Source organism: Myotis nattereri (assembly GCF_964212035.1).
Source record: "Myotis nattereri genome assembly, chromosome: 9".
NCBI classification, from domain to species: Eukaryota; Metazoa; Chordata; class Mammalia; order Chiroptera; family Vespertilionidae; genus Myotis; species Myotis nattereri.
The window spans coordinates 38,203,258-38,227,791 of NC_138084.1; the positions used below are offsets into that span (position 1 = coordinate 38,203,258).

At 50.7% G+C, this 24,534-nt stretch overlaps 2 protein-coding genes across 3 annotated transcripts in view; both read right to left on the reverse strand.

Moving 5' to 3' along the window:
• Positions 1 to 436, reverse strand: part of TUB (TUB bipartite transcription factor) — a 72,497-nt gene extending 72,061 nt beyond the window's left edge. The window contains exon 1 of the mRNA XM_081098637.1: positions 264 to 436. Within this exon, the coding sequence (XP_080954763.1) occupies positions 264 to 412 (149 nt within the window). The 5' untranslated portion in view covers positions 413 to 436. The remainder of the gene's footprint in view (positions 1 to 263) is intronic.
• Positions 437 to 5,810: 5,374 nt separating this feature from the next.
• On the reverse strand, positions 5,811 to 18,190 carry EIF3F (eukaryotic translation initiation factor 3 subunit F). Of its 2 annotated transcripts, XR_013996419.1 has the most exons (9): positions 17,132 to 18,190; positions 13,859 to 13,929; positions 13,542 to 13,621; positions 12,989 to 13,126; positions 11,659 to 11,750; positions 11,110 to 11,246; positions 10,872 to 10,985; positions 10,234 to 10,407; positions 5,811 to 7,499 (listed from the first exon to the last, which is right to left on the reverse strand). XR_013996419.1 is itself a non-coding variant. In XM_081099194.1 (8 exons), exons 1-8 carry the CDS (start codon positions 17,580 to 17,582, stop codon positions 10,330 to 10,332), a joined length of 1,161 nt encoding a protein of 386 aa, XP_080955320.1. In that variant the 5' UTR covers positions 17,583 to 18,190; the 3' UTR covers positions 10,181 to 10,329. The 2 variants fall into 2 exon arrangements, 1 of the variants encoding a protein (XP_080955320.1); XM_081099194.1 differs by lacking the exon at positions 5,811 to 7,499 and having other exon boundaries at positions 10,181 to 10,407.
• Positions 18,191 to 24,534: the final 6,344 nt, after the last annotated feature.

Genomic DNA, 24,534 nt, shown 5'->3' on the forward strand with positions numbered 1-24,534 from the left:
GGTGGCAGCTCGCTGGTCTCTATGCCCCGTGCCCCACTCGGACAGCTCTGCCCGCCGGAGTGAGGACGCCCTCGCTCGGCTCGGCTCTCGGTACCAACGTTGCGGATGCTCGAGGGTCCGAGTCCACTGTGGGGTCTGGGCGCTCTCGCCGGCTCTCATGCCCCGGAGCCCGGCTTCTCCCGCAGGAGGCGAGCGTCGAGGGCGCCCACGCAGGGCCACCCGCAGGGGCCCGGCGAAGTCCATCCTCCAGGCGCCCGCCCTACCTGTCGTAGCTCCAGCGGCTGTAGGACAGGGTCCGGTGGCTGCTGACTCCCTCCATCGCCGCCTCCGGGCTCCGCGGGCGGAGGGCGAGGCTGCGCGGGGCTCCGAGCTCGCTTGCTGCGGGCCAGGCGCGGGTGGAGGACGGTACCATTTCCCCCCTGGGGGGCGGACCCCCTCCGGCTCCGCCAATGGCGCCGACGCGTGGGCGGCGGGGACCCGGGCCCAAGGGGCACCCTCCCCCGCGTTGAGTCCCGCGGGGGCGCGGCTACTGCAGCCTGGACTGCTTATTTATTTCTGATGTGTGCGCCACGTCGCCATGGCAACCGGTCCATCTTTCCTGGCGTCACTAGGGCACTGCGCTTTCAAACCTTCCCGGGACGGACTGCTAAGAGGCTGTCCTTTCTCCGGCAGGCAGTCCCGCGTACAGGCCCCGTACCCTGACCCCCTCTAGAGACATGGCCCCTCCTTACCGGTGTCGGGGGGCGGGGGGGGGACAGCGTCTTCATCCGTTAAAGTACCCCCAGCTTTATACTTCAGTTGTCCCCTTCTCAGGAATAGGAAGATCCATCCCCAGAATTTCGGAGATCTCGCCTCCCTCTCCCTGCCTTTTCCTTCCAAGCTTGCAAGCAAGACATTTAACCACCAAAACCCCGCTCCTAAAACTGTAGGGACTCAGCTCCCTCTTTACCCGAATGGAAATCCATTTCTCCCGCCCCCTCCCCCACGGGATTCCCTCGGCCCGCACTTCAGGGTATTGTGGCCCCTTGGGGTCCGAAGACCAAGCTCTGTAAACAATCCCATTTCCAGGCCACCCTTTCTGTTTATTTTCCTTGGTGTTTTCATTAAATCCTGCTGTGTTGTCTCAACAAGCGGAGACACTTTGTCTACACTTGGCCAAGGCTGATCCAAAGGCAGGAGAACCGGGTAGCTGTGTGGGACAGGGTGGGGTGGGGTGGGGTGGGGAGGGAGAGCGGCCGCCACGTTCCAATCCATCCACCACCGCCACCCCCCCCCCCCCCGCCTCCCCGCCGCCCCTCACCCCACCTCAGCGGCGGGGATTTGCAGGTATAATCTCCTCGCAAGGTCACGGAAGCCTAAGAAGGACCTTTTCGTGAGTTGTGGAGAGGCTCCGCTTAGGCGCCGGGATGCAGGCACAGGCGGGTGGAGGCGCCGAAATTCCCTGGAGGTGGAGTGCAGGGCAGCAGGGGTTGAGCACACTAATCCAAGGATCAGGGGCATCTCCTGTGAAACTAGACTTGCTTGTTAACCCTTAGCTACAGGGCTTGCAACTGGCAGTGCACCTGTTGCATCCAGCCCACAAGTGTTTTTGCTTGTCTGGCACAGGCGTCCCCACGGACTAAGTTGACAACACTTAAAAAGTGGGATTTAATAGATCAAGCTTTTTGTCTTCCCTTGAAAATCTGGTGCCCTTGGGCCTGCCTTCAGCATGGCAGGCATAGCGCAGAGCAGTGGCGGCTACCCTTACAGGGAGCACGTCTTCCCCTGTGGGCCTCAGCCCCAGCCACCCAGCTTCTCTCCCTCACGTAACTTGCTGGTCTCAACAGCTTTAGAGTTTGCCACCATGTAGAATACAGCCGTCTCTGTAATCGCTGGTTTCCATGGCCCTCAGAGCTGCCCAAATGCCACATTAACCAGGCTTCACCAAGGGCCAGGTCCTCAGCAAAATGCTGCATGTAGCAAAGGGCTTATAGACATGCATGGACTCCTGTTCCTGATGGCATCTTGATGGTGAGGCTCAGGGTGCTGGATTGGGGCTCCAGAAACAACATGTTGCAAGTATGTGAAGCCTTACTTCATTGTTTGGATGGGGTGAGGAGAACCTCCCTGTCTGGAGAGTGTATGGACTTTGTTGCCCCTCCCACAGACATGCAGAACCGGAAGCCACTGCTCCTGAGCCCTACGTTATAAGACAAGCCTCCAAGGATGTTCTTTCTCTGAAGGATTGATGGACGGCCAGTAGGACCTAAGAAGGGACTCCCTCAAGATAGGTCCTGCCCCTCCTCCCCTGATGTTTGCATGTATACTAAGAGGTATTTTTCCTTCTCCTCACCCAAAGATAGACCAAGGATTCCGTCTGCCTTTGGAGAGAGGGTTCTGCTGCTCTGCTGTCTGATACGACGCAGTGGCAGGATCAGGGAGAACAAGTGTAGGAGCAGATCTTAAAGACGTTCAAGTGGAAGTGGGCTGGGAGATGGAACGTAAGGTTGGATAGAGGAGAGCTGACTGGCCTGGAGCAGCCTCCTGTGACTTGGGATCCAGTGCTCTGGGCGGGCACCGGGAGCTGGTCTGATGCATTTGCTGCGGTGGCCCCTGAAGCTTGGACGTGGTGAGGGCCGGCAGTGAGATGTGCCGTAGACAACACTGCTGCTTCACTCAGATTTTGGATTCCTTTTTACTGCTCTCATGTGTTCTGCCCACCCTCCACTTTCACCAACAGCTTCAATGTACTTTTGCTTCTAAAACCCAACACCTGCACCTCTTCTTCCGATGACTGCCTTCACACTGCCGGAGCCACTCTGCTCACCCACACAGAGTGGTAGGCACCTAGGAATTTACTGCCTCTGATGGCCCTTGTCCAACACCTGACAGGTGCAGGAGTATGAAAGCGTAGCATTCTTGCCATGGGCATGGGCAACACTGAGGGGTAACTTGTACTCCAGAGTCCCTGTAGGATCAGGTTGTTGTAACTTCTGTGGGACTTTGGGATCATATCGTTTCCCTTCCTCCTACTTCTTGTCCTGCACCCGCTCCTTTCCGTGTCTCCCAAAGCAGCATGTCAGTGGTGCACTACCGCTGGCCAGTGCCCAGAGTCTATTGTTAGCATCTCTTCCCAACGCCAGGCTCAGAAATTGGCACGGGGGGAGCATTCACCATAGACTATTCATGGAAATTGGCAAAAGCTATGAATCAAGGCTTTTTTCTTTTTCCCCCAGAGAGCCAGTTGTTAATTATTTATGATCACACCATGGAGGCACTTTCTTAACCACTTGTGCATGAGTATTCGCTTCAGAGTCTGCTCAACCTGCACGCGCAGAGGCTGGGTCCTTGTTATGGTGTCATGCCCGTCACCCAGAGGAGCCTGCCCTAGCACTTACCTCAGACTCCTCCCACCTGGACAGGGCAGCGCGTGTCCTTACTGGAACTGTCACGCTCTGAATACGGATTTATCTTCTTTGCTGTCTGTAGTGCTTTTCCAAAGGCTTATAGACAAATTATCAACCTGAGATCCTGCTAGGAAAGTCTCAGCTGAAAGGTCTCTCTATGGAAAAGGATGTCTGGCAATGGTTTTGTAAAACAAGGGGTCTTACCATATGTACTCTATTACCTGGGAACGGGTAGAAAGTGAGAGTGGCCCACTAAAGCCTCAGCGAAGGACCCAGCTCTGGGATGAAACTGGACTGGGCCACCACCCTCCAGGGTGTAGAACATGCATTAGACTCTCCGCTGATATACAGTGCTGTGTCCTCTGTACTTAGAATACACCTTGATTTCAGACTTCGTCTCCAGAACTGTGAGATAATAACCTTCTGTTGTTTTAAGCCACCAAGTCTGTGGTACTCTATGGCCACCCTGGGAATCTAACAGATGACTTACACATAAACCAGCTTCTCCCAAGTCCTTGTACATGTTCTGCTTTCAAGGAATCCAACCTAAGCACATTCCCCCTCCAGCTGAATTTTTAGGTCTAAGTTTGGAGTTTCCATTCTCAGGTGACCCTTACCTCTCCCATCTCCTGCTTCCCCATTGAGCTGAGCCGTCTTACCTGGGACAAGATATGATCCTGCCCTATACTATCTCCTTCCAACCCCATTGGGTGAGTGTCCTCATTCACCGGCTCAAACTCTACTACCGTGTGGAGGCCAGGCTCTTTTATACTAGCTCTGGCACCACCCCCTCCCTGGACGGGAAGTCCAGGAACCTCATTTTGGTCATCAGGGCCTTGGCCAGGGTGTCTCCTGGGAAATGGTGGCGCCAGGATTTTTGTATAGAGGAGCTTTTAGATTACAATCTGACCAGAAGGGGAGTGAGCCCTAGATTTACTTAAAAGTGTTTCCAAACCACATTTTGAAATGGATTATTTGGAGTGATTTTGGGTGGGTATAGAGGAAGGTGCTTTGTAATCATCACTATGGCCCTAAGATGGCCACGGAAGCATTTCTAGACATTCTGGTCACTCTTTCTGCACTGCCCTGGCCTCCCCAAAGGCGAAGGTGCTTTTTCTAAACCAGGCCTGTAGAAAACTGCTCAGGAACTGAAGGAAGAGGAATGGGCAACCAGCAGTCTTAAGTGGCGCAAGGGAGCCCTCTAGTGGCCATCACTCAGAAAACCTCCGGCATAGAGCAGCGCTGCTTCTGGGACTAGCAGGGGTGGGCAAACTTTTTGACTGGAGGGCCACAATGGGTTCTTAAACTGGACTGGAGGGCCGGAACAAAAGCATGGATGGAGTGTTTGTGTGAACTAATACATGTTAACACTGCTGCTGGTGAAGGAGCGGAGGGGAGAGCAAGAGAACCCTCCGCTCTTTCGGCTCCGCGGGACGGATAGAACAGCCGAACGGGCCTCCGGCCCGCGGGCCGTAGTTTGCCCACGGCTGGAGAAGTCCATTATTGTGGACAGAAGGACCAATACTTGGAGGCAGAGTCCATTCTAAGACTGACAACCATCATCCTGGGACAGAATCACAAGCACAGGCTGGCAACCCCAGTGAGACAGAAGATAGGTGAGGACGGATCAGATCGATCACAGAACAGAGACCAGATCACCAAACCCAGTTTGCCCCTCTGGGACATGACTAGGGAAAAGGGGACAACTGGAATTTTGTTAGCTCCGTGAGGACTTTTGTTACTGGCACAATGATTATTTTGTTCAGTTAAAAATTATTTTTTAAAATTTGAATTTCAAACTTTAAAACTGACTCCAGGTTCAGAGAACTTGAGAGACACCCTGGACCACTTTTGGGAGAGTCTGCGGAGGTCGGTGTCCCCAGAGGAGGCGGAGATACTGTGTGTGGCTGTTATTGCAGCCCTCCCATTACCGCTGAGCTGCTGTACCCTTGGAAACACAGTTCTAAATATGGGCCACTAGGAAATTGAAAGTAACGTTTTGATCTTCATTCCTTTCTTCAAAGCTCTTCCTCCTTTGCGCCAATTTTAATGTCTTTAAATACTGTATTCCCTTCTCTGCAGATTTCAGCATGTTCTGTACTGTGTCTTCCTAAGACTTGTTCCTACCCTGTAATTTACAGCATTCTGTCATAATTGTTTTTGTGCATCTACCCCATAATACTGAGACCCATAGAGGGCAGAGAACATGGTTCATCTACTTCTCTTGCCCCAGTACCTGCCTCTATGGCTGGCGCATACTAAGCGTCACTAAGTATTTGGAGAATAAATGAGTAAAACAAGGAACACTGTCTGGCGTGCTCCCTCCCTCCAGCCCCATCCAGAAGATCCTGATGACTCCTAATGAACCTATTATGTCCATAGCGCCTCGTGGTAATTATCCTGCAAGCCACCCATTCATTTATTCATGTAGCAAATGTTTATTAAGAATTATTCTGGGTCTGGGTCGGCTCTGGGACCTGGGAATGTTAAGTCTACAGGAGACTTTGCCCTCACAGAGCTTGTGCTCTAATAGGGGATAAACAGACAAGTTCAAAACGGTGAGATAAATGCTAAGCTAGGAGAATATCATGGGATCCTGGTCTAGGAGCACCTTCCAAGGAGGCACATTTGGACTAAAACCTAAGGGATGAGCAGTAGGACGAGCCAAAGGGGCACAGATTCTAGCAGAGCAGAGAGCAAGTGCAAGGGAGCCCAGGCTGGGAGTAAGGGATGAGGCTGGTGAGCCACGCAATCTGATGAGCCATGCAGGTTGTGGTAAGAAGTGTGGAGTTTACCCTGGGCTATGGGACTCCACTGGAGAGATTTCAACTGAGGTGTGTCCTGGTCAGATTTGCAAAGAGCAGTGTGGCTGCTGTGAGAATGGACCAGAGGTGAACAGGAAAACCGTTTTTCTCTAAACTGACTACTCACATCAAACATTTCCGTGATCAGATGTGCAGGTGACTTTCCACACCATGCAACGCTGATACTGGCTGAGTGTCCCACAGTTTAGCATAGTTTTGACACTATTTACCTGGACACAGTGTCAGAGCCTAAGGTTAAGAGCTCAGTCCCACAGGACAGCCCCCACCCCCTCAGATACCAGTTGCAAGTCCAGGCTGACACCTGTGCACTACCGACCCACCACAAACTGGAGCTTCCCACGGCCCCCTCTGTGGGTTGGATTAGTTCGCTGGAGCACTTCACAGAACTGAAGATCACTAGCCATTACTGATTTACTACAAAGGATACGAATGAGCAGCCAGATGAAGAGGCAGAGTGCGGTCTGAAGGGGTCTGTCTGGCGCCCAGGAGGTTCGGGCCCTGTCTGGCTGCGCCACTGTCCTGGCACGCACTGGGTTCCTGGCTGCATTCTTGTTCACCGGCCCAGGAGCTCTCCGAACTGTCCTTGTGGGGTTTGTGGAGGCCTCATATGTAGGTGACTTTGATTAACTCAGTGGCATTAAATCCAGCTGAAAGTTCCAACCTCCAATCACGCAGGTCAGTTCTCCTGGCAACCAGTCCCCATCTTATGGTTATCTAGAGGCTTTCTAAAATCACTTCATTAACCTAAACTTAGGTGCTGTTGACAGGGGCTTGTTAGGAATAACAAGACTCTATCTTTATAGCTCCCATCACTTAGGAAATTCCCAAGGTTTTACAAGCTGCCTGCCAGGAGCATGGATGAAGACCAACATATATATATGTATATGAATATCATAGAGGGCAAGACTGAAGGCAGAGTAGTAATTAACTAGTTGAGGCATGATGGTGGAAAGGGAGGGAGAATCAAGAATTTACCCAAGGTTTAGGGTTTGGATAACTGGGTACATAGTTATCACCTGAGGAAGGAAATTCAGGTGATTTGTGGGGGAGGAAGAGACAATCAGTTCAATATGGAACTGAATTTCAGATGCTTTTGAGACATCCAGGTGAGTTATCTTGTGTCAGTTTAACTAGTCCAGAATCAGGAAACTAGTTCTGAATGTGGCCAGAGCTAGAGCTAGAGCTAGAGCATGGGCATGAACATACAGGCAGTCATAAATGTCACAGACTTCGTGAGGTCTTCCAGGCAGAGGGTGCAGAGATGGTGCAGAGGGCTCAGGATGCAGCCCTGGGGAATGAAACAGTAGGGAGGGTCAGAGGAGGAAGGACCAAGAAAAAGCACTGAAAAGCAGTGGTTAAGGCAGTTGAGAGAAAATCCGGGGAGTGTGGTGTGTCACAGAAGTCAAGCCACATTGTTTTTAGCATAAGCACAACCACATAACAAAGAGAACATGTACACACATTGACAGTAAAAACAGACTTGTGTGTACATAAGCAAAGGGTATAAAAATAAAATCCAGCCCTGGCCAGTGCATCGTCCTGTGAACCGAAAGGTTTCAGGTTCGATTCCCAGTCAAGGCACAGGCTAGTGTTGCGGGCTTGATCCCTACCTAGTAGGGGGTATGCTGGAGGCAGCCAATTGATGTTTCTCTCCACGCCCCCCCTCTCTAAAAAACAATTTTTAAAAATATTTTTTAAAAAATCCAGTCATTATTTTTCAGTCAGCCTAGGTACAGGGCGCTCCTTTCCTCCCAAACAGCTCCCCAGCCAGGAGTCAGCAAGGCTGGAGCCACATGGCTGACGCTGCCTTTCTCTGAGCCTTTGCACCTATTCTTTTCTGTGCCTAGAATGCTGTTTTCTCCTGTCTTCTTTTTCAGTCTGCCCCCATCAAGTCTAGCTTAGATTTCACTTCCTAATGAGACGCCTTCCATAACCCCCGACACCTGTGATTCCCCAGGTACTGATTACTGGGTCCGCTCTGGTACATCTTAAACAGGTAACATGGCTTTTTGCTTAGCACACAGTTTGGCATTTAAGTATCACGTGAGCAAACGGCTAACTTGAATTCTTCAGCCTTTCCCAAAAGACCTGGTGCAGTTCACCAAAGTCACAATTCTTTTCTTTTGCACTGCAGACCTCACCGTGTGGTCCCTCTAACCTCAATTCTGGTCCCAGCTCTCTGCATCCTCTAAGCTTCCATATATGACCATCGCTTCACCCACCACTATCAGAAACAGGCAACCCTGGACTCCTCCCACCTGTCACCATCTATGTTTCAACCCGTCTCAGGTCCTCCTGAGTCTGCCTCTTAACATCCTCTAGAACAGAGGTCCTCAAATTTTTTAACAGGGGGCCAGTTCACTGTCCCTCAGACATTCCACACATGCGCACTGCGGGCCCAGGACGAGCCGGCTGCTAAGCACGACACGCAGAGGCAGCAAAAACACCTGGTGGGCCAGATAAACGTTTTTGGCGGGCCGCATGTGGCCCGTGGGCCATAGTTTGAGGACCCCTGCTCTAGAATCTGAGTCTTCCTCACCATCCCCACCACTACTGCCTTGGTTTGGGCACTCATCTCTCCTCTGAACCAACAGTGACCCTCAAACTCATCGCCCTGCTTTCTATTTCTACCCTTCCTACACTACCAGGTGATCTTCCTAAAACCCACATCTGACTAAATCCACTTAAAATTATCCACTGGCTTCCCACAGCTTCTGGAATACAGAGCTCACCTCCACAGACGGAGGGCCCTATGCTCGGCTCCTGCATATACCCCCTTAGGTTCTGAACAGGGTAAGCTTTTTTTTTTTTTTTTTTTTTTGCAGTCAAGCTTGAAGCTTTCTTAGAGATCCATGATCCAATCCTTATAAACACTTCCTTTAGCTCGTAGCGGGTTACGCTTTTTTGTTTCTTCTGCCTTTCATGATTTCCTGGTTGAAAAGCAAAAAACCAGCTCAGATATCACGTCCTGGGTAGAATCCTCCCAGATGCCCTCTGAGAGTTGGTCAATCCTTATCATGTGCTCCTGTCATGTTGCATTTTTGCCCTATTAATTATTTCATTGGGCCACTAAACTGTGAAGCAGAGGGCTACACACAAAAATGAAATCAGACCTGAATTCAAATCTTGTTTCATCACTTACTAATTGTGTAACTTCAAGTAACGTACTAAACTGTTCTGAAAATAACTACTGCCCCCAAACATAACAGGTGCTCAGTAAGTATTAGATCAGCACTCATTTTCCACTGTTTTGCAAGTGATTATTTACTTTTCTGTTTTCCCCACTAAAATGGGGAAACACTTGACCTAGAGATGGTAATTCTGCCCCCCTGAACCAGTGTCAGACAGCTCGTTCCTACTATTTATGTATTTTAAAACACTGAGCACACCCTCTACTCTTTCAGTTTAGATTAAGTATCCAATTCTCTCAATTGTTCCCCTGCATATATTCTCATTGTCATTTCCTGTGGAAACCACGTGACCCTTTAAGAAATGGCTCACAGTACTGTGGGAAACTTCTCCAGGCTGAAAACCAAGAGGAAATATTCGATAAAGCAATGTTTTCTCACCATGGAGAAGCTGTCTTCCTACCAGGACTCATGGGTCCCAGGACTGAGATCTATATCCACCTCCTTCTCTCCCTCGCCAGCACATTCTCTAGGGACTTCAAATTGTGCACAGCACAACCCTTTATACTGCCATCCACCTAAGATGCTATGGGAGAGAAGTGACAAAAACTTTCTATGTGCTTCGATCATAAGCAAGAAGAGTGGGGAGACAGTGTCCCTGTGACCAGTGTGCTAAGGCTATCTGATTCGGGGGCAGGTGAAGCTACAGTGGCTTGGGCTGTGGGTACAACTGATGACAAGCACACAACTAACTTCTACCCAAAGTACTCACTCGTGGTTTCCGCATGAGCTCTCGAATAGTCTTCTCCCTTCCCCAGCAGTGAATGCACATAAGATGGAATCATTTACAAAAGATAGGCTATGTTTATTTAGAGTCACAAGCAGCTGACTCACTCAGTGTGACTCAAACCACAAGAAGCCATTTCCACTTCACTCCACTCTGAGTCCTAGCGCTGGGGCCAGAGTGGATGGGGTGCTGCTTGGGCCCATTCACAGGTTGACAAGTTTCTCGTTGAGGGCAATCTGTGACTGTGTGAGATTGGCCAGGTAGGTCACCATCAGTAGGTCCTGGAAGAGAAAGAAGTCATGATGAGTGAGGAGCTGGGTGGAAGGGGAGCAGAAAGGCTGATCTGGGAACCTCGCCAACAGACACTGGGTGTGAGGACCGTCCTGGATAAATGACAGCTGGGAGAGGGTAAGTGAGAGGTAGAAGACGGGAAGGAAATGCTTGAGAACACTCCCATCTCTGAACTCAATGAGAAAAATAAGAAATTGCATTTTTATTAACCTTTGAATTTAAGCATTTCTTTCAACTATGAATTTAGATAACAAGTCACAGTATCAGCAGGACCTGGGCCAATGGAATCAAGGAAGGAGAAGGGGTCTCTGAGCATGTGTACTATCTCTTCCTCCCAAACGGGAGAGTAAGGGTGGCAAAGGCAAAGCCCAGTCTCCTGTCCCCCAATTCCCTTCACATTCCGTGGTGAGGTAGAGAATGCAGAGGCTTCCAGAAGCCCAGAAGTGGCACTCACATTGATGTTGCTGTTGAGCATGGTCTCGAAGTCCTCGGGAACGATCTTGGGTACTTGGTTAACCAGACTCATCAAGAAGCGGCCCACAGTATTGTCAGCGGACACCTTTCCAGACTGAGCACCAAATAGATTGAATGGGCACAGTTAAGTCTCACCCCTGAGGGCTGTCATTTCAGCAGACCCCCCAGCAAGCTAGGGTGGACCTATGCCCTCCTTCCTTTCCCCTCCCCCCCCTCACCAGCACGTCCTCCGCATACTGCAACACTGTGCTGAGGGCATCCTGGATGCGAGCCGAGGACCCTGCTACTTGCTGCAAGTCACTTGAGAGTCCAATCACCCGGTTGGTGCTAAAACAGGTCTTCATGATCAGGTCAACTGTGAGGTTGGGTTGGGAGGTAGAAGAAATGGAAAACTCAGTGATTCCATCAGGAAAGAGATGATTTCTAACCATCCTGCTAACTCTCCCACCTCCCTCTGGACTCGGTCTACTTCCCCAACTCCCCTGCTCTGCCCTTATTAGTGTTTCTCCAGACAGCCCAACTCCTGCACCTAGAATGCTATCACTGGTTTTGGTCTCATATGAACAGCCATGTAGCCTGTGGTACTGATAATTTCCCACCTTTAACAATTTCACACATAATTCCTTGAATCCCATTTATGTAGGAGAATGACTGACTTCAATGGTTCCTCTTTAGCCAACCCAAGGCTCTCCATCCTTGTCAGAAAGCAGCAACTCCTCCTATGCAAATGCTAAAGGCCTTGAAAAAGGGCATGGGAGGTGACTCACCGCCAATGCGCTCAGTGTCATAGTACGCGTATTTCACTGTCAGAGGTGTGAACATCACCCCCATGGTCCTCCCCGGGACACCCATTAAAGTGCTGGGGAGAGAGAAGTCAAGGTAAACAAGACAGCCTTGAGAGGGCTTCCACGTCAGGTCCAGGCCAGGAAAGCAGCCACACCAAGAGTACGGCTCCCAAGGTTCTGACATAAGAAGGCTCGAACCCCAGAGGGCTCACTTCCTCCCCTTAGCTCATTCCACACATCAACCCCTTGGCCTGTGGGAGGGGACTCAGCTTTCGGACCTGTGGTACCTGTGCAATCTCAGTGATAAGAGGACAGGACACTAATTTTCCTTGGAGCTGGGTGCCTAGACATCCACACCACCACAGAAAGGAGACAGGACAGGTCTTTTCTGGGACTGAGCCCTCCATCTGCACCTGATAGACGAATTGACTCCAGCCCACCAGATTAGGTCGGGTGCTGCAAGTCATCGCACTAAAGGAGACTGCCTTTACTATGTCAGCTAAACACTTCCAACTGGGTCTGAGATGCATGAAATACCTGGGAAGGCTAAGAAAGCAGGCAACGCTAGAGCCTCGTGGTACCCCAACTGGCCATAAGGACTTGGTACCCACCATCTGTCTTACTGCATAATGGTTAACTAGTTGTGTCACTGTCAGACACAGAAACAGCACAAAGTTAATCAGCATATAAACTTAACAAATGCCTTCATTATGAACAGAAAGTAGAATCCTTCCAACTCCAAGAGCAGCCCCTGCTTCTGCATGCCACTGCAGCCTTTCCCAATACCCCCCACTAACCGCCACTTTCACCAGTTTAATACTGTAACGTACGGTCATCAAACTGTACTAAACCCTGGACAGCCATAAGGACAGCCATTCTCAATGTGCACTACCCCTATCCCTGCTCAGTCCCAGGGAGAAGGACACACTACGGAGGGCAGCTCAGACAAGCAGTGAACACGGTGAAGGACCATGATCAGAACACCGTGGAAGGATCGACCATAGGAACTGTACAGAATTAGCTCCCCACCCCCCAAAAGTGACATGAAGAACATGATAGCTTGCTCAAATACCTAAAGGGCTGCCCCTTGAAACTGGTTAAGAGCAAGGAGAAATCTGGGGTACAGCTAGGATCAGTGAGTGGAAATTTCCAGGATGGATTTGTTTCAGGGCAAATAAAACCTTGCTGAGTGAGGAATGGGCTTCCTTAGGAGGCAGGGAGTTATACCTGCCGGGGCTGGAGGTGGGGTGTCATCTGGCCATGGTATGAACTAGATAGCCTTTATGCCCTTGTGACCCAAGACCCCGGTCACCTGACATAAGCCTTGATGCTCATGCGACCGTTCTGGAGGCTCGTGTCCACGGTGAGGTGAATGGGGCTGGGGGCCTCCCGGCTGTAGTACTCATGGATCAGCACAGAGTGCTCTGTGATGTCATGGCCTGTAGCGTACCTGGAAAATGAAACACGGTTGTGGACGCATGCCTACATGTGACATCAATACCAACCACGATGGTGGCACGGGTGTCTCTAGGTTCCATGGTAGGGACACCCGGTGACACTCCAAATAATAGAACAGTAAATATATAGAAAACTATATCAAATCAAATCAAAAGCTGACTTAGAGCTCTTGAAAAGTCCCAAATCATTAGCAAAGCAAAAGACTTGTTGAGTAAAAGCTGCAACTGAAAAGATATTTCTGGCCTCAAAGGATCAGAAGAGCCAGCGACACACACTGAATTCACAGCCCCTCGAGGTCACACACCGTCAGTGCTCTATCTCCTGAAGAGGGAGCACAACATCTAGTCTGGTGGCAAACGGCCTTGGCAATCGCCGAGACTTTCCAACCCCCCTGTATCCCAACTTACCAGCCCAGGATGAGCTCATTTGGAGAGACTTTCTTGTGCAATTCATACATGTTCTTAGCAAATTCCATGTCAACAGCCACCTAAGAAGGCAGGAAAGGAAGCTCAGAAGCCAGACGTTCATAGAAAAAAATGGCTAAGAACGAGAGGCCACCCACCAGACAGAAAAGGCACATGAAAGTATATTCAAATGGAGCGAAGCTCTGTGAACAGGAGGACTCTAGTTGTGAGCACAGCATATAGTGTGGGGGAGGGCCCGAAGGGGAGCCCAGCAAAAGAACAGCTACAGACTGCACAGGGGCAGCTAGAGTCCCACTCACCTCATCCTCTGACTCGTTGTGCGGCACTGAAAAGCAGTTGGTGACTTCCACTGAGTGCTTGTCAACGGTCCCTGTGAGAGAGGATTGTCCGTGTTATGTGACCCGAAGGCTCCTAACTGCCTCCGACCCCCTTCCTCGTGCTTTCAGATATTCAGCCGTCTGGTCCAGGATCAGCACCTTAACCCTACGATCACCCAGGACCTGCCTGTGAACCTCCAACACCAATGTCAGCGTTTACCACAAACTTCTCTTCTGGTTCTGACACGCTGCTCCCACTGTGCACACCTGTTTCTCAACCCCAACAAAACTGCCAGCCCCTTGACTTCTGCTTTTCCTACTCCCCTCCCAGGCTTCACGTGCTCTCCTCTCCACCAGGGACCACAATGCTGCTTATACCTGTTGGTGTCTAATTCCACTTTACCATGGTTTTGTTCCTTAGCTGAAACTATGCCCCCAAACCCAGTGGATATATCTTCTAACTTATTTGACCTCTCAGCAGCATCTAAGACTTGACCACGTCAAGTTTTTGAGATACTTAAGCCTTCTATATTTTCTATGCCTCTAGGACACCTTTCTACTGGAGCGTTTACCACATTACATTCTAAACTATTTGCATATAAGAATATGGCTTCATCTCCAACTTAGAGTTAGAGTAGAGCTCATTTATTAAGCTTTTACTTCCTTTTTTTTTACAGTAAGTTTATTGGGGTGACATTGGTCAACATGAACATACTAGAGGCCTGGTGCACGAAATTCACGCACTGGGGGGCGGGGAGGGCCCTCAGCCCGGCCTGTGCCCTCTCATAGTCTGGGAGCCCTGGAAGGAGTCTGTCAGACATCCTTAGCGCTGCCACGGAGGCGGGAGAGGCTCCTGCCACCACTGCTGCGCTGGCCAGCCGTGAGCCCGGCTTCTGGCTGAATGGCGCGCCCACTGTGGGAGCGCACTGACCACCAGGAAGCAGCTCCTGCATTGAGCATCTGCCCCCTGGTGGTCAGTGCACAGCATAGTGACCAGTCATTCCACTGTTTGGTCAATTTGCATATTAGCTTTTTATTATATAGGATAAGAAACAAGACCTATCTATTGTACCAGGTACCCACCACCCAGTCAGATCTTCTCCTGTCACCAATATATTAGGGCCCCTTCGTTCCCCCACCCCTTAGTTCAGCAACCACCACACTGCTGTTTGTGTCCACAAGTTCCAGTTTTATATTTCACATGAGTGAAATCATAAGGTTCTTCGCTTTTTCTGACTGAACTGTTTCACTTAACCAAGCTTTGACTTCTAAGTGCCCAACAGTCTTATGATACATAAAAACACCAGTAACTTCATTTCACCAAATGAAATATGTTTCATAAATTAAAGTCTGAGGAAATCTGTCCCTACCAAGCAGACTCCACGCACCACTCCGTAAACATGGCCTCTTTACACCTCGCCCTGCACCATGATGCCTGTCTGGATGAGGAGCTTAAGACCTAGGTTGCAGCTGCTCTAACGAGAGTTACTGCAGTTTTCCTTAGTTAAGTAGCTCCAGTGAGTTTGGAAAATTTGACAGAGTAGCTAAAAGAGTAAGTATTTGCTGGGTGCCAAGTCAGTGATGCAAAAGCCATTTATTACTCGTACAAGGTCAAAGCAGGGCACAGTCACAGAACGCTGTCAGGCTTTGGGAAGTTAAGGAAGGGGATGAGGGGGGAGTACGGGAAGAAGGATCGACAGGGCTCACTTTTCCGGGGAACCTGGAGATGAGTGAAACTTAAAGACACAAGTAGGGGAGAGCAGGGAGGTGCTCGAGTCAAAGATAACACAAAGCTTGGAGTGAGGAAAACCCTGGCACTGTTGGAAGAGAATGGATTAGTTGGCATTCCTGTAAAATGCTATGCCCGCAAAGGAAGAGAGAGAGAGTGTGCGTGTCTTAGGGGTGGGACAGGCCTGGTGTGGAGGGGAGGGCGACCAGCAGCTGCTCTGTGCCAGCGGCTAGAGGCTTTCCCCAGCAATCTAGGTCTCCTGGAGCCTAAGCCCGAGGTAGCCCCTGAAGGGACTTTGTCCCCAAGGCGCACGGGACAAACTGGTGGAGTCGGCCTCCAGAGCACGTCCTCTTTCAATACTCGGTCTTCTGTGGTGGGGCTACCACAGGGCAAGAGGAAGGAGGAGAGGTGAGGCATGCGGCTGGCGTGGGCTCACAAGGCGCCCACAATCTGTGACTAAGATGGGGTGGAAATGAACCTGGTGGGACCAGCAGTCCCCAGAGGAAGGGGTATGTTACCAGTAAGTCCTCGTTAGTGCGTCTCCGTTTTACAAGTTACTTTAACATAAAAAATACCTGACCCCCAAATTGGGAACGTGGGTGGGGAAAGGGCTATTCTCTGCTGCGAAGGTTAAACAATGTCGCAAACAGACAATACAACTGTGAGTGTCCACATGGAGGCTCAGGCCACGCTCGGGGACCCGGGTCCTTAGGGACGAGCATTGGGCAGGCTGAGGATGGGGCATCGAGCACCGGGGAGGCTGAGGGATGGGGCATCGGGCACCGGGGAGGCTGAGGGACGGGGCATCGGGCACCGGGGAGGCTGAGGGACGGGGCATCGGGCACCGGGGAGGCTGAGGGACGGGGCATCGGGCACCGGGGAGGCTGAGGGACGGGGCATCGGGCACCGGGGAGGCTGAGGGACGGGGCATCGGGCACCGGGGAGGCTGAGGGACGGGGCATCGGGCACCGGGGAGGCTGAGGGACGGGGCATCGGGCACCGGGGAGGCTGAGGGATGGGGCATCGGGCACCGGGGAGGCTGAGGGATGGGGCATCGGGCTCACACATCTATGAAAGCACATTATCGCTGAAACACTAAATGGGCTCCTGCCAAACCGGTTTGATGTTGACAAGGGTATCTTTTAACAGCTGTCCCACCGGTTAGCAACTTCTCTGCAAACACAAAAACGTGGTCACGGGGCTTCGGGAGTCCCGGGTTTCTGGCTTCCTAGCCGGCGTTTTAACTCGTGGTTGTTGACTGGGACTAACCACCCTTGACGTGACATGCGACCGGGAGGCGTAAATGTAAAGCACTCGGCAGGCGGCATCTAATACACAGCTCCTCCCATCCGCCGTACGTCGCCCATAATGACAGCAGCCAGGCGGCCAGTTCACGGGCAGCTGAGTCGCAGCGGGAAGGTGGGATGGCGGAACAGGCGGGAGACCAACGCGGGTGGGAGGAAAGGGGAGCAAGAGGAAGGGGCGGGGGAGGTCCAGGGGGACGTCACCATCCTCCGACCACTCACCCAGCAGAGTCCCGATGACTCGGGCAGCACCCTCGTTGCGTCGCTCGTAGCTGTCCACGATGGAGGCCAAAATGACCGGGTGCAGCCGGACCACACGGCCGCCGGGGAAGGGGCCCGGGAGAGCCGGAGCGGCCAGCGACTGCGCCGGGGTCTGCGCCGGAGCCGGCGCGGAGGCTGGGGTCTGGCCCGGAGCCGCGCTCGCAGCCGCCGCCGCCGCCGGGTCTGGGGAGGAGGCGGGCGCCGGAGTAGGAGCTGGAACCGGCGCCGGAGCAGGAGGCGGAGAAAGCGGTGGAGCTGGGGTTGGGGCCGGGTCTGGGGCTGAGGCCGGGGCCGCAGCCGGGGATGTGGCGGGCGGAGGAACGCTCGCCGGGACTGCCGGTGTGGCCATCTTGTCGAGAGAGAAGGAGCGTGGAGCGGAAGGGAGGAAGCGGACCGGCCTTGACAGCCCCATAGGCTGAGCGCGCACCGCGTGACCAAGACCTCTGTTCCTATTGGTTACTGGTGATGGTTCTCACGGCACGGCAATTTCCTGCTCGGAGCTCGTGCTCTTGGATCTCTGTCCGATGCGCACTCAGTGAGAGCCGAGTCGAATAGTTCCGAACAAACTTGTGACTGCGCTGGAAGAGAAACAATTCAGTCTGACAGTTGCCGCCAGATGGAGGCAGAGAGCTGCGCAAGGCTCGCAAATCGTGTTTCAGACTTCAATGGGATAAGGGCTGTCAAAGTGCCTTTTATTACAAAGGGCGTTGTTTTTGACAGTCATAGGGTGTAAATCTGTCATCAGGTTTATTCATTCAACAAATTGACTATGTGCCAGACTTTTTAAAAGGCACTTGGCATATATCAGTGAACAAAACAAGGATCGTTTTCTCTGAGAAGTTTACATTCTGGAGGGGAGTGAACAATAAGTACATTATACAATATGTTAGATTCTAACAGTTAGAAACTGATTCGCTGCCTTAGCAGGTTTGGTTCAGTGGATAGAGTGTCGGCCAGAGAACTGAAGGGTTCGATTCGGTCAAGGTCATGTGCCTCTGTTGTGTCTCTCTCACATTGATGTTTCTCTCTCACATTGATCTTTTCCTCTCTCTGTCCCTCCCCCTCCCTTCCACTCTCTCTAAAAATCAATGGAAAAATATCCTTGGGTGAGGATTTAAAAAAAAAGTCATGTGCTAAAAAAAGAAGAAAGTGGCAGAGAGTAAGGGGGAATCAGGAGTTGTGAAAAGTTAGGTCACGAGAATGTGAGGTTTGAGTGAACTTGAAAAAGGCGAGGGAGGTGCCCATGGGGGGCAAAGGTGGGGAGGAAGAGCCTCCAGGTAGAGGGGAAGCTGATGCAAAGGCCTCAGGCAAGAGCAGGCCTGGCGTGTTTGAGGAGGCGATTTGATGGCTGGAGTGTTAAGGTGAAGGCAGGGAGTAGCAGGCGAGGCACCTCTAAAGAGGGGTTGGGCCCAGATCCGTGAGGACCTCCTAGTCAGTGATGGCGAACCGATGACACGCGTGTCAGAGCCGACACGCGGACTCATTTTTTTGGTTGATTTTTCTTTGTTAAATGGCATTTAAATATATAACATAAATATCAAAAACATAAGTCTTTGTTTTACTATGGTTGCAAATATCAAAAAATTTCTATATGTGACACGGCACCAGAGTTAAGTTAGGGTTTTTCAAAATGCTGACACGCCTAGCTCAAAAGGTTCGCCATCCCTGTTAGGCCGTGGTGAGGCACTGACTTTTCGTCTGAGTGAGATGGGGAACCATTCCTGGGTTTTGAGCAGGGGAGGGTCATGACCTTCCTTGCTTTAAAAGGATCACTCTGGCTGTGTTGAGAAGAATAGGATTGGGGAGAGGCAGGTGAGAGAGAAAGAGCAGAGAGGCGTGGTAGGAGCATACCAGGTAATCTAAGTGAGGGATGACGGTGGTTGGCACCAAACTAGTAGCAGTACAACTGGTGAGAGGTGGGCAGATTTCGGGTATATTTTGAGGGCGGAGACAAGAGGATTTTCTCTTCTTTCTTTTGAAACTGTACAGTGTGAAAGAGTTGACTCCAGCTTTTGTGTGCTGAGCAACTAGTAACGAAGTTGTCTGACAGTGAAAGCTTCAAGTGGAGCAGGTTTCTGGGAAAAGACCATTTTTGGATGTGTCACCACTGAAATGTCCATTAGACATCCCAGCAGCATTGTGGAGTGGTCAGTGGAGATTCTAGTCTGTACTTTTGGAGGATTAAGTGAGTAATGGTCTCCAAATCTCTTAGCATGTGCCTGATTACAGCAGTTATTAAGTGGTAGCTATTACCATTACTATGTGACGAAAAGAGGTCTGATGCGAACGCGCACTGTGTAACTGGGCAATGTATACATAGGTAACTCTTTCTGAGCCTCGCCTTTTTTCTTGGTATAATGGGGGTGATAACACCTGGCTGTCAGGAAATCTGTCATCTCCCTTAATTAGGTCAAGTCCCAGCATTCAGCTGTCAAGTTGGGCGAAGGAGTTTGGGCTTTATGCCCAAGAACTGCTTCCTACTATAATGAGAATCGACACAATCCTGCTCCCCTGTCAGTGCTCCGTGTAGACATGCATTATTTTTTAAATCCTCCCTAACACAGGTATGCAGTCTATTAGAGAAGAATTGGATTTGATGACCTGGATCTTCAGCAACCCTAATACAGCACTGTCAGTGGAATTGGGGTGTGGGGAGGAGCACATGGAAATCAGAATTCAGATGTGAAAAAATGGTCAGTTTGAATTGATGGTGTTGAGTGTTGGCTACTCTCAAGGGAGTTGCTGGGAAGGAGAACAGACATTTAAGGCAGTAGCTAGGGGAACATCAGGCCTGAGAGGGGGACAATTTAGGCTGGACGAGCTTTGAGTATATTTTAAACTAAGGGTCAGGGTCTAGAGGAGAAAAATAGAACATACAAGTGTGAGTAAGGGGAGCTATGTAATTAAATAAGGCAGGAATGGAGAAGCCTAGCTGGGAGGATGGTCATGGGCAGGATGAGGAAGATGCTGGAGAGGCTGCCTTGGGCTGTGGCCTCCCTTATGGGTTCCTGGTGGGGGTCTGCCTCCGCCCAGCTGGCGCCCTGAGATCCTTCCATAGCGAGAAGCCCAGAGGAGAGAACCACCCCCGATGAAGAGGTGTTGCTGCCCCTACTGACCATGCACAGCCCTTGGGACCTCCTACTCACATGCTGATTTGAGTTGGATGTGGATCCTTCATCACCAAGAACTAAAGATATTTCTCTTTGGTAAGAAAGGATAAAGGGAAGGATGAAGAATCGGAGACACTTTGGAGAGAGAAGGGAAGTTGAAGGAGCTCCTGTCAAGCGATGTTTTTCTGAGGGAATTGGAGGCAAGGTGATCTGCAGAGAATGGCAATGCAAGGCTGGGGTTCAGCCTTGGGGCAATGGAAGGGCAGAGAGCGAGCTATCAAAGGCATTGATTGATCAATTATGGGAGGACCCAGTGGAGCCCAGAGACTTCAAGGATCTGGTCAAGTTTTACAATTTCCTCCAGCCACATAGTTCAGGGGCAGGAGGAGAGAGGGCGTTGGCATGGCCTTCCCAGGGATACTGACTGGCCAGAACGAAGGGGTGCACACATCCAGGATGTTGGCTTTTCAGTGGCTGACTGAGGTATCCAGGTAGGCTGAACTCTGTTTACAGAATGATGAGAGAGAGGAAGGGAGGAAAGGGCAAGGGGGAAGGAGAAGAAGAAGGAGACGGAGGAGGAGGAGGAGGAGGAGGAGGAGGAGTGTTGGGGACCGTCATGCTGCTGGCAAAGTCTAAGCTGACCAGAGGACATGGCAAAGCCCTGGACTCTACCCTATGTCGATCCTGGAAGGTTTTAAGGTCAAAGCTCAGGAAAGGTTTAAGGCTTTATTAGAGTTTGCAGCAAAGTGGAACTAGACAAGGCTTGGCCGAGGCACGACCTCTGTAGCTAAAAGTATCGTAGTAACTGTCAAACAACAGATGGATCTAGACAAAGCTTGCTCAGTCTTGCCCAGCCTGTAACGATCTGTTACTTCCCTATGACAGGCCAAGCCCTAGCAGTGATCTATGAAGCATGACCAGTTACAGTTTTAGATATAAAGCAGTGTGTGTAAAGAATAAAGTTGCTGGTACTGGTGCTGGTGCTGGTGCTTTGTGCCAGTCCTCCCAACCCTGTCTCCTGGTCTTTAATCCCACTCCCCCTCTACCCGTCGGACCCTCTCCAAGGTGCGGGTCACCGCAGAGGAGGAGGGGGGAAAGAGCGAGAGCGCTGTACCCATCAGCTAATTTTATGTCTCTCTCTCTGTTTTGTCTGCTTTGACTTTCTGTTTCTTCTGCTCATTTCTCTCTTGTGCCTCTTTGTCTCTCTTCTGACTGTTTCCACCCTTGGCCTCTGTCTCTGTTGTCTCCATCCCTTCCTTTTTGGGCTTCAACTGTACCAGTTGTCAGTTCTGCCCACAGCCAGGCCAGGGTTAACAGGGAGGGAGATCTCATTTCATTTCCTGCCTCCACCCTCCAATTAAAATTAGTCCTTTTGCATCTCATTTCTACTTCCTTCAGGTGTGTGTCTCAGTCCCCAGACCAGTGATCTCCAGGCCTGGAGCCTTCTAGGGGAGGCGGACCCCCGACCCGGACCCGAGAGCCTTCCCAGTAAGTGTCCTCACTCCTCTCTTCTGTCACAGGATCCATGAGGCTGTGTTTCACTCTGTTTTCCCACCTTGGTTTCTTGGGCTTGGCTCTTTGCTGTAATGTTTCTGTTTCTAGCCTCAGCTTGGGTAAGGCTCTGGGGGGACCAACTCCTATTCCTCCCTGTTCTCCCGGACTCTGAGAGGACTCCCCGAGCAATGGGCACGGGAAGCTCGGAGGCAGAGGAAAGGTGCACGGGAGAGAGGCTGCCAGCAGCCACCTCCTTCCCTAGCCCTCTCATGCTTAGGGGATGCGCTTACTCATCTTTTATGGAGAATACAGGGACCACCAGACATGACTACCCTTCCAGTGTGGTTTTAGTATACAGTGTGGTTAGATTAGTTAGATCAGTGTTCAGTGGCTATGTTATTATTTCTATGCAAATGTTATTGACACTTGAGTGTTGTAATTTACTATTATGTAAAATCTGACTTCCTTTTTTGTTTTTCCTCTGTTATTTTTTTTTCCAGAGCTAGTAGTTTCCTTGTTTCACCTTTGTGCAAATCTCCTGGTATTTGTGGTTAGCTTTTCTCCTACCTTCTAATGGCCCCTCAGTAGGATGCTTTTGAAGGCCAGTGGCACCAGTAAACCTCTCCATCCATCCTTCTCCCCTTGGAGAGTATTTATCAGAACCCATCCTGCTCGGTCAGGGCTTTCCGGGCCATCAGCTGCCAGGCCCTCGGACCAGCTGCCTCCCAGGCCTTGGTTTTGCTCCTTGTTTGGGTTTCTGCTTCATGAAGCTCCAGGCTTCCTTCCGCCTTTTTCATTTTGGTGGATGTGAGCATGTCATCCAGTGGTTTCAACAACTGAAAGAGAGGGTGCCACGGCCAAGGAGGTGGTGGTGACAGCACCCCGATTCCTTTGTTTCTCTGTCAGACTGCCCCAGCCTGGCCTGGAGTCACCTAACAGAGGAGGGTTGGAGTCCAGAGGGAGATGGGGCATCATTTTCTGTTGCTGACAGAAGTTTTCTTCAGCCCCTGCCTTGTTTCTCAACTGTAATATATCGAAGAATGAGGGCAAGTTCTCTGCTGGTGAGATCAGGTGGAATGTGTAGGTGTTTGTCTTTCTTCACCTGGTCCAGCCCACAGGGCCGGGTGAGTTTCATAGGCTGGGTGTCCGGGTGTTCACGCCCAGCCCTTTCACACCAGCCTCACCAGGCAGAAGTGAACCAGTGAGCTTGGGCTAGAGCAGTGGTCGGCAAACTCATTAGTCAACAGAGCCAAATATCAACAGCACAACGATTGAAATTTCTTTTGAGAGCCAAATTTTTTAAACTTAAACTATATAGGTAGGTACATTGTTATTAACTTAATTAGGGTACTCCTAAGGCTTAGGAAGAGCCACACTCAAGGGGCCAAAGAGCCGCATGTGGCTCGCGAGCCGCAGTTTGCCGACCACGGGGCTTGTGGACCAGGGCTGGCGCGGGAAGCTGTCTGATCAGAAAGGGGATCTGTTTCAGTCAGTTCCCAGGACCCTGCTTGGAGCTCACTGTCGGGGCCTCACCTCCCGGGCTCCCAGCCTCCAGCCACTGAACAGCCTGGAGGGCACAGGCAGGCAGGCTCCAGGGCTGTCTTTTGTTCTTTCTGGGCTGCCCACTGCAGAGATTTGCAGGGGACCTGAGGCTTCATTGCAAATCGCTCCTGCCTTTCCCAATTGCCCTGCGACTTGCAGCCAAAGCCGGATCCTAACAGAGTCCTACAATTTTCTCTCTTCTTTTGGTATGGACTCAAAATGCTGATGTTGGAAGCTAAACCACTTTCCTGGTTTCCAAATACCTTTTGCTCACTCTCAGACATTTACTACCGAGATGGCTTCCCCACTGGCTTTAGATCACAGACACCATTCTGAACTCGGAAAGTTTTCTATCGATGGTTGGTTTTCTTCTTCTGAGGACTGGTACCCTGCCCACATTTTCGTTCTCTGTGTCAAATACAACGTAAGACCCCACTCTCCTTTCTCTGCTGCTTTCATCTCTACATCTCCTTCCAGGTTCGGGTAGCAGTTAGCCTAACTACCTGGTTTCTGTGCCCGTTTACTGTGTCTTTGTGTTCATCTCTTTCTCTATCTGCCCAGGTCATGGACCAGAACTTCAATCCCGCCTCTATACCCCCTGGTCTAGCTCCAGAAAATTCTGAAAATTTCTCATCTGGAGGGATCCCCAAGACAGTTTACATGATGGTCAAAGGGATAATATATGTTAATCACCCAGCACAAACTGGGCCCTCAAAGCAGCCATTTTTTAAAAAATATATTTTATTGATTTTTTATAGAGAAGAAGGGAGAGGGATAGAGAGTTAGAAACATTGATGAGAGAGAAACATCGATCAGCTGCCTCCTGCACACTTCCTACTGGAGATGTGCCCGCAACCAAGGTACATGCCCTTGACCGGAATCGAACCTGGGACCCTTGAGTCCGCAGGCTGACGCTCTATCCATTGAGCCAAACTGGTTAGGGCAGGGGCCATTTCTTTTATATCATGGTTTAAACTTGTCTACTTATCTGAATGATAAGACTTCCTGCTTTGAAATCCTGTGTTACTGAGTCCATGAGGCTGTTGTGTAAGGCCAAGGTTGATGAGTATAGATTGTGTGTGTTTTTTAATTTGTACTTTTTAAAAAAATATTTTTAAATTGATTTCAGAGAGGAAGGGAGAGGGAGAGATAGAAACATCAGTGATGAGAGAGAATCATTGATTGGTTGCCTCCTGCACACCCGCAACTGAAAATCAA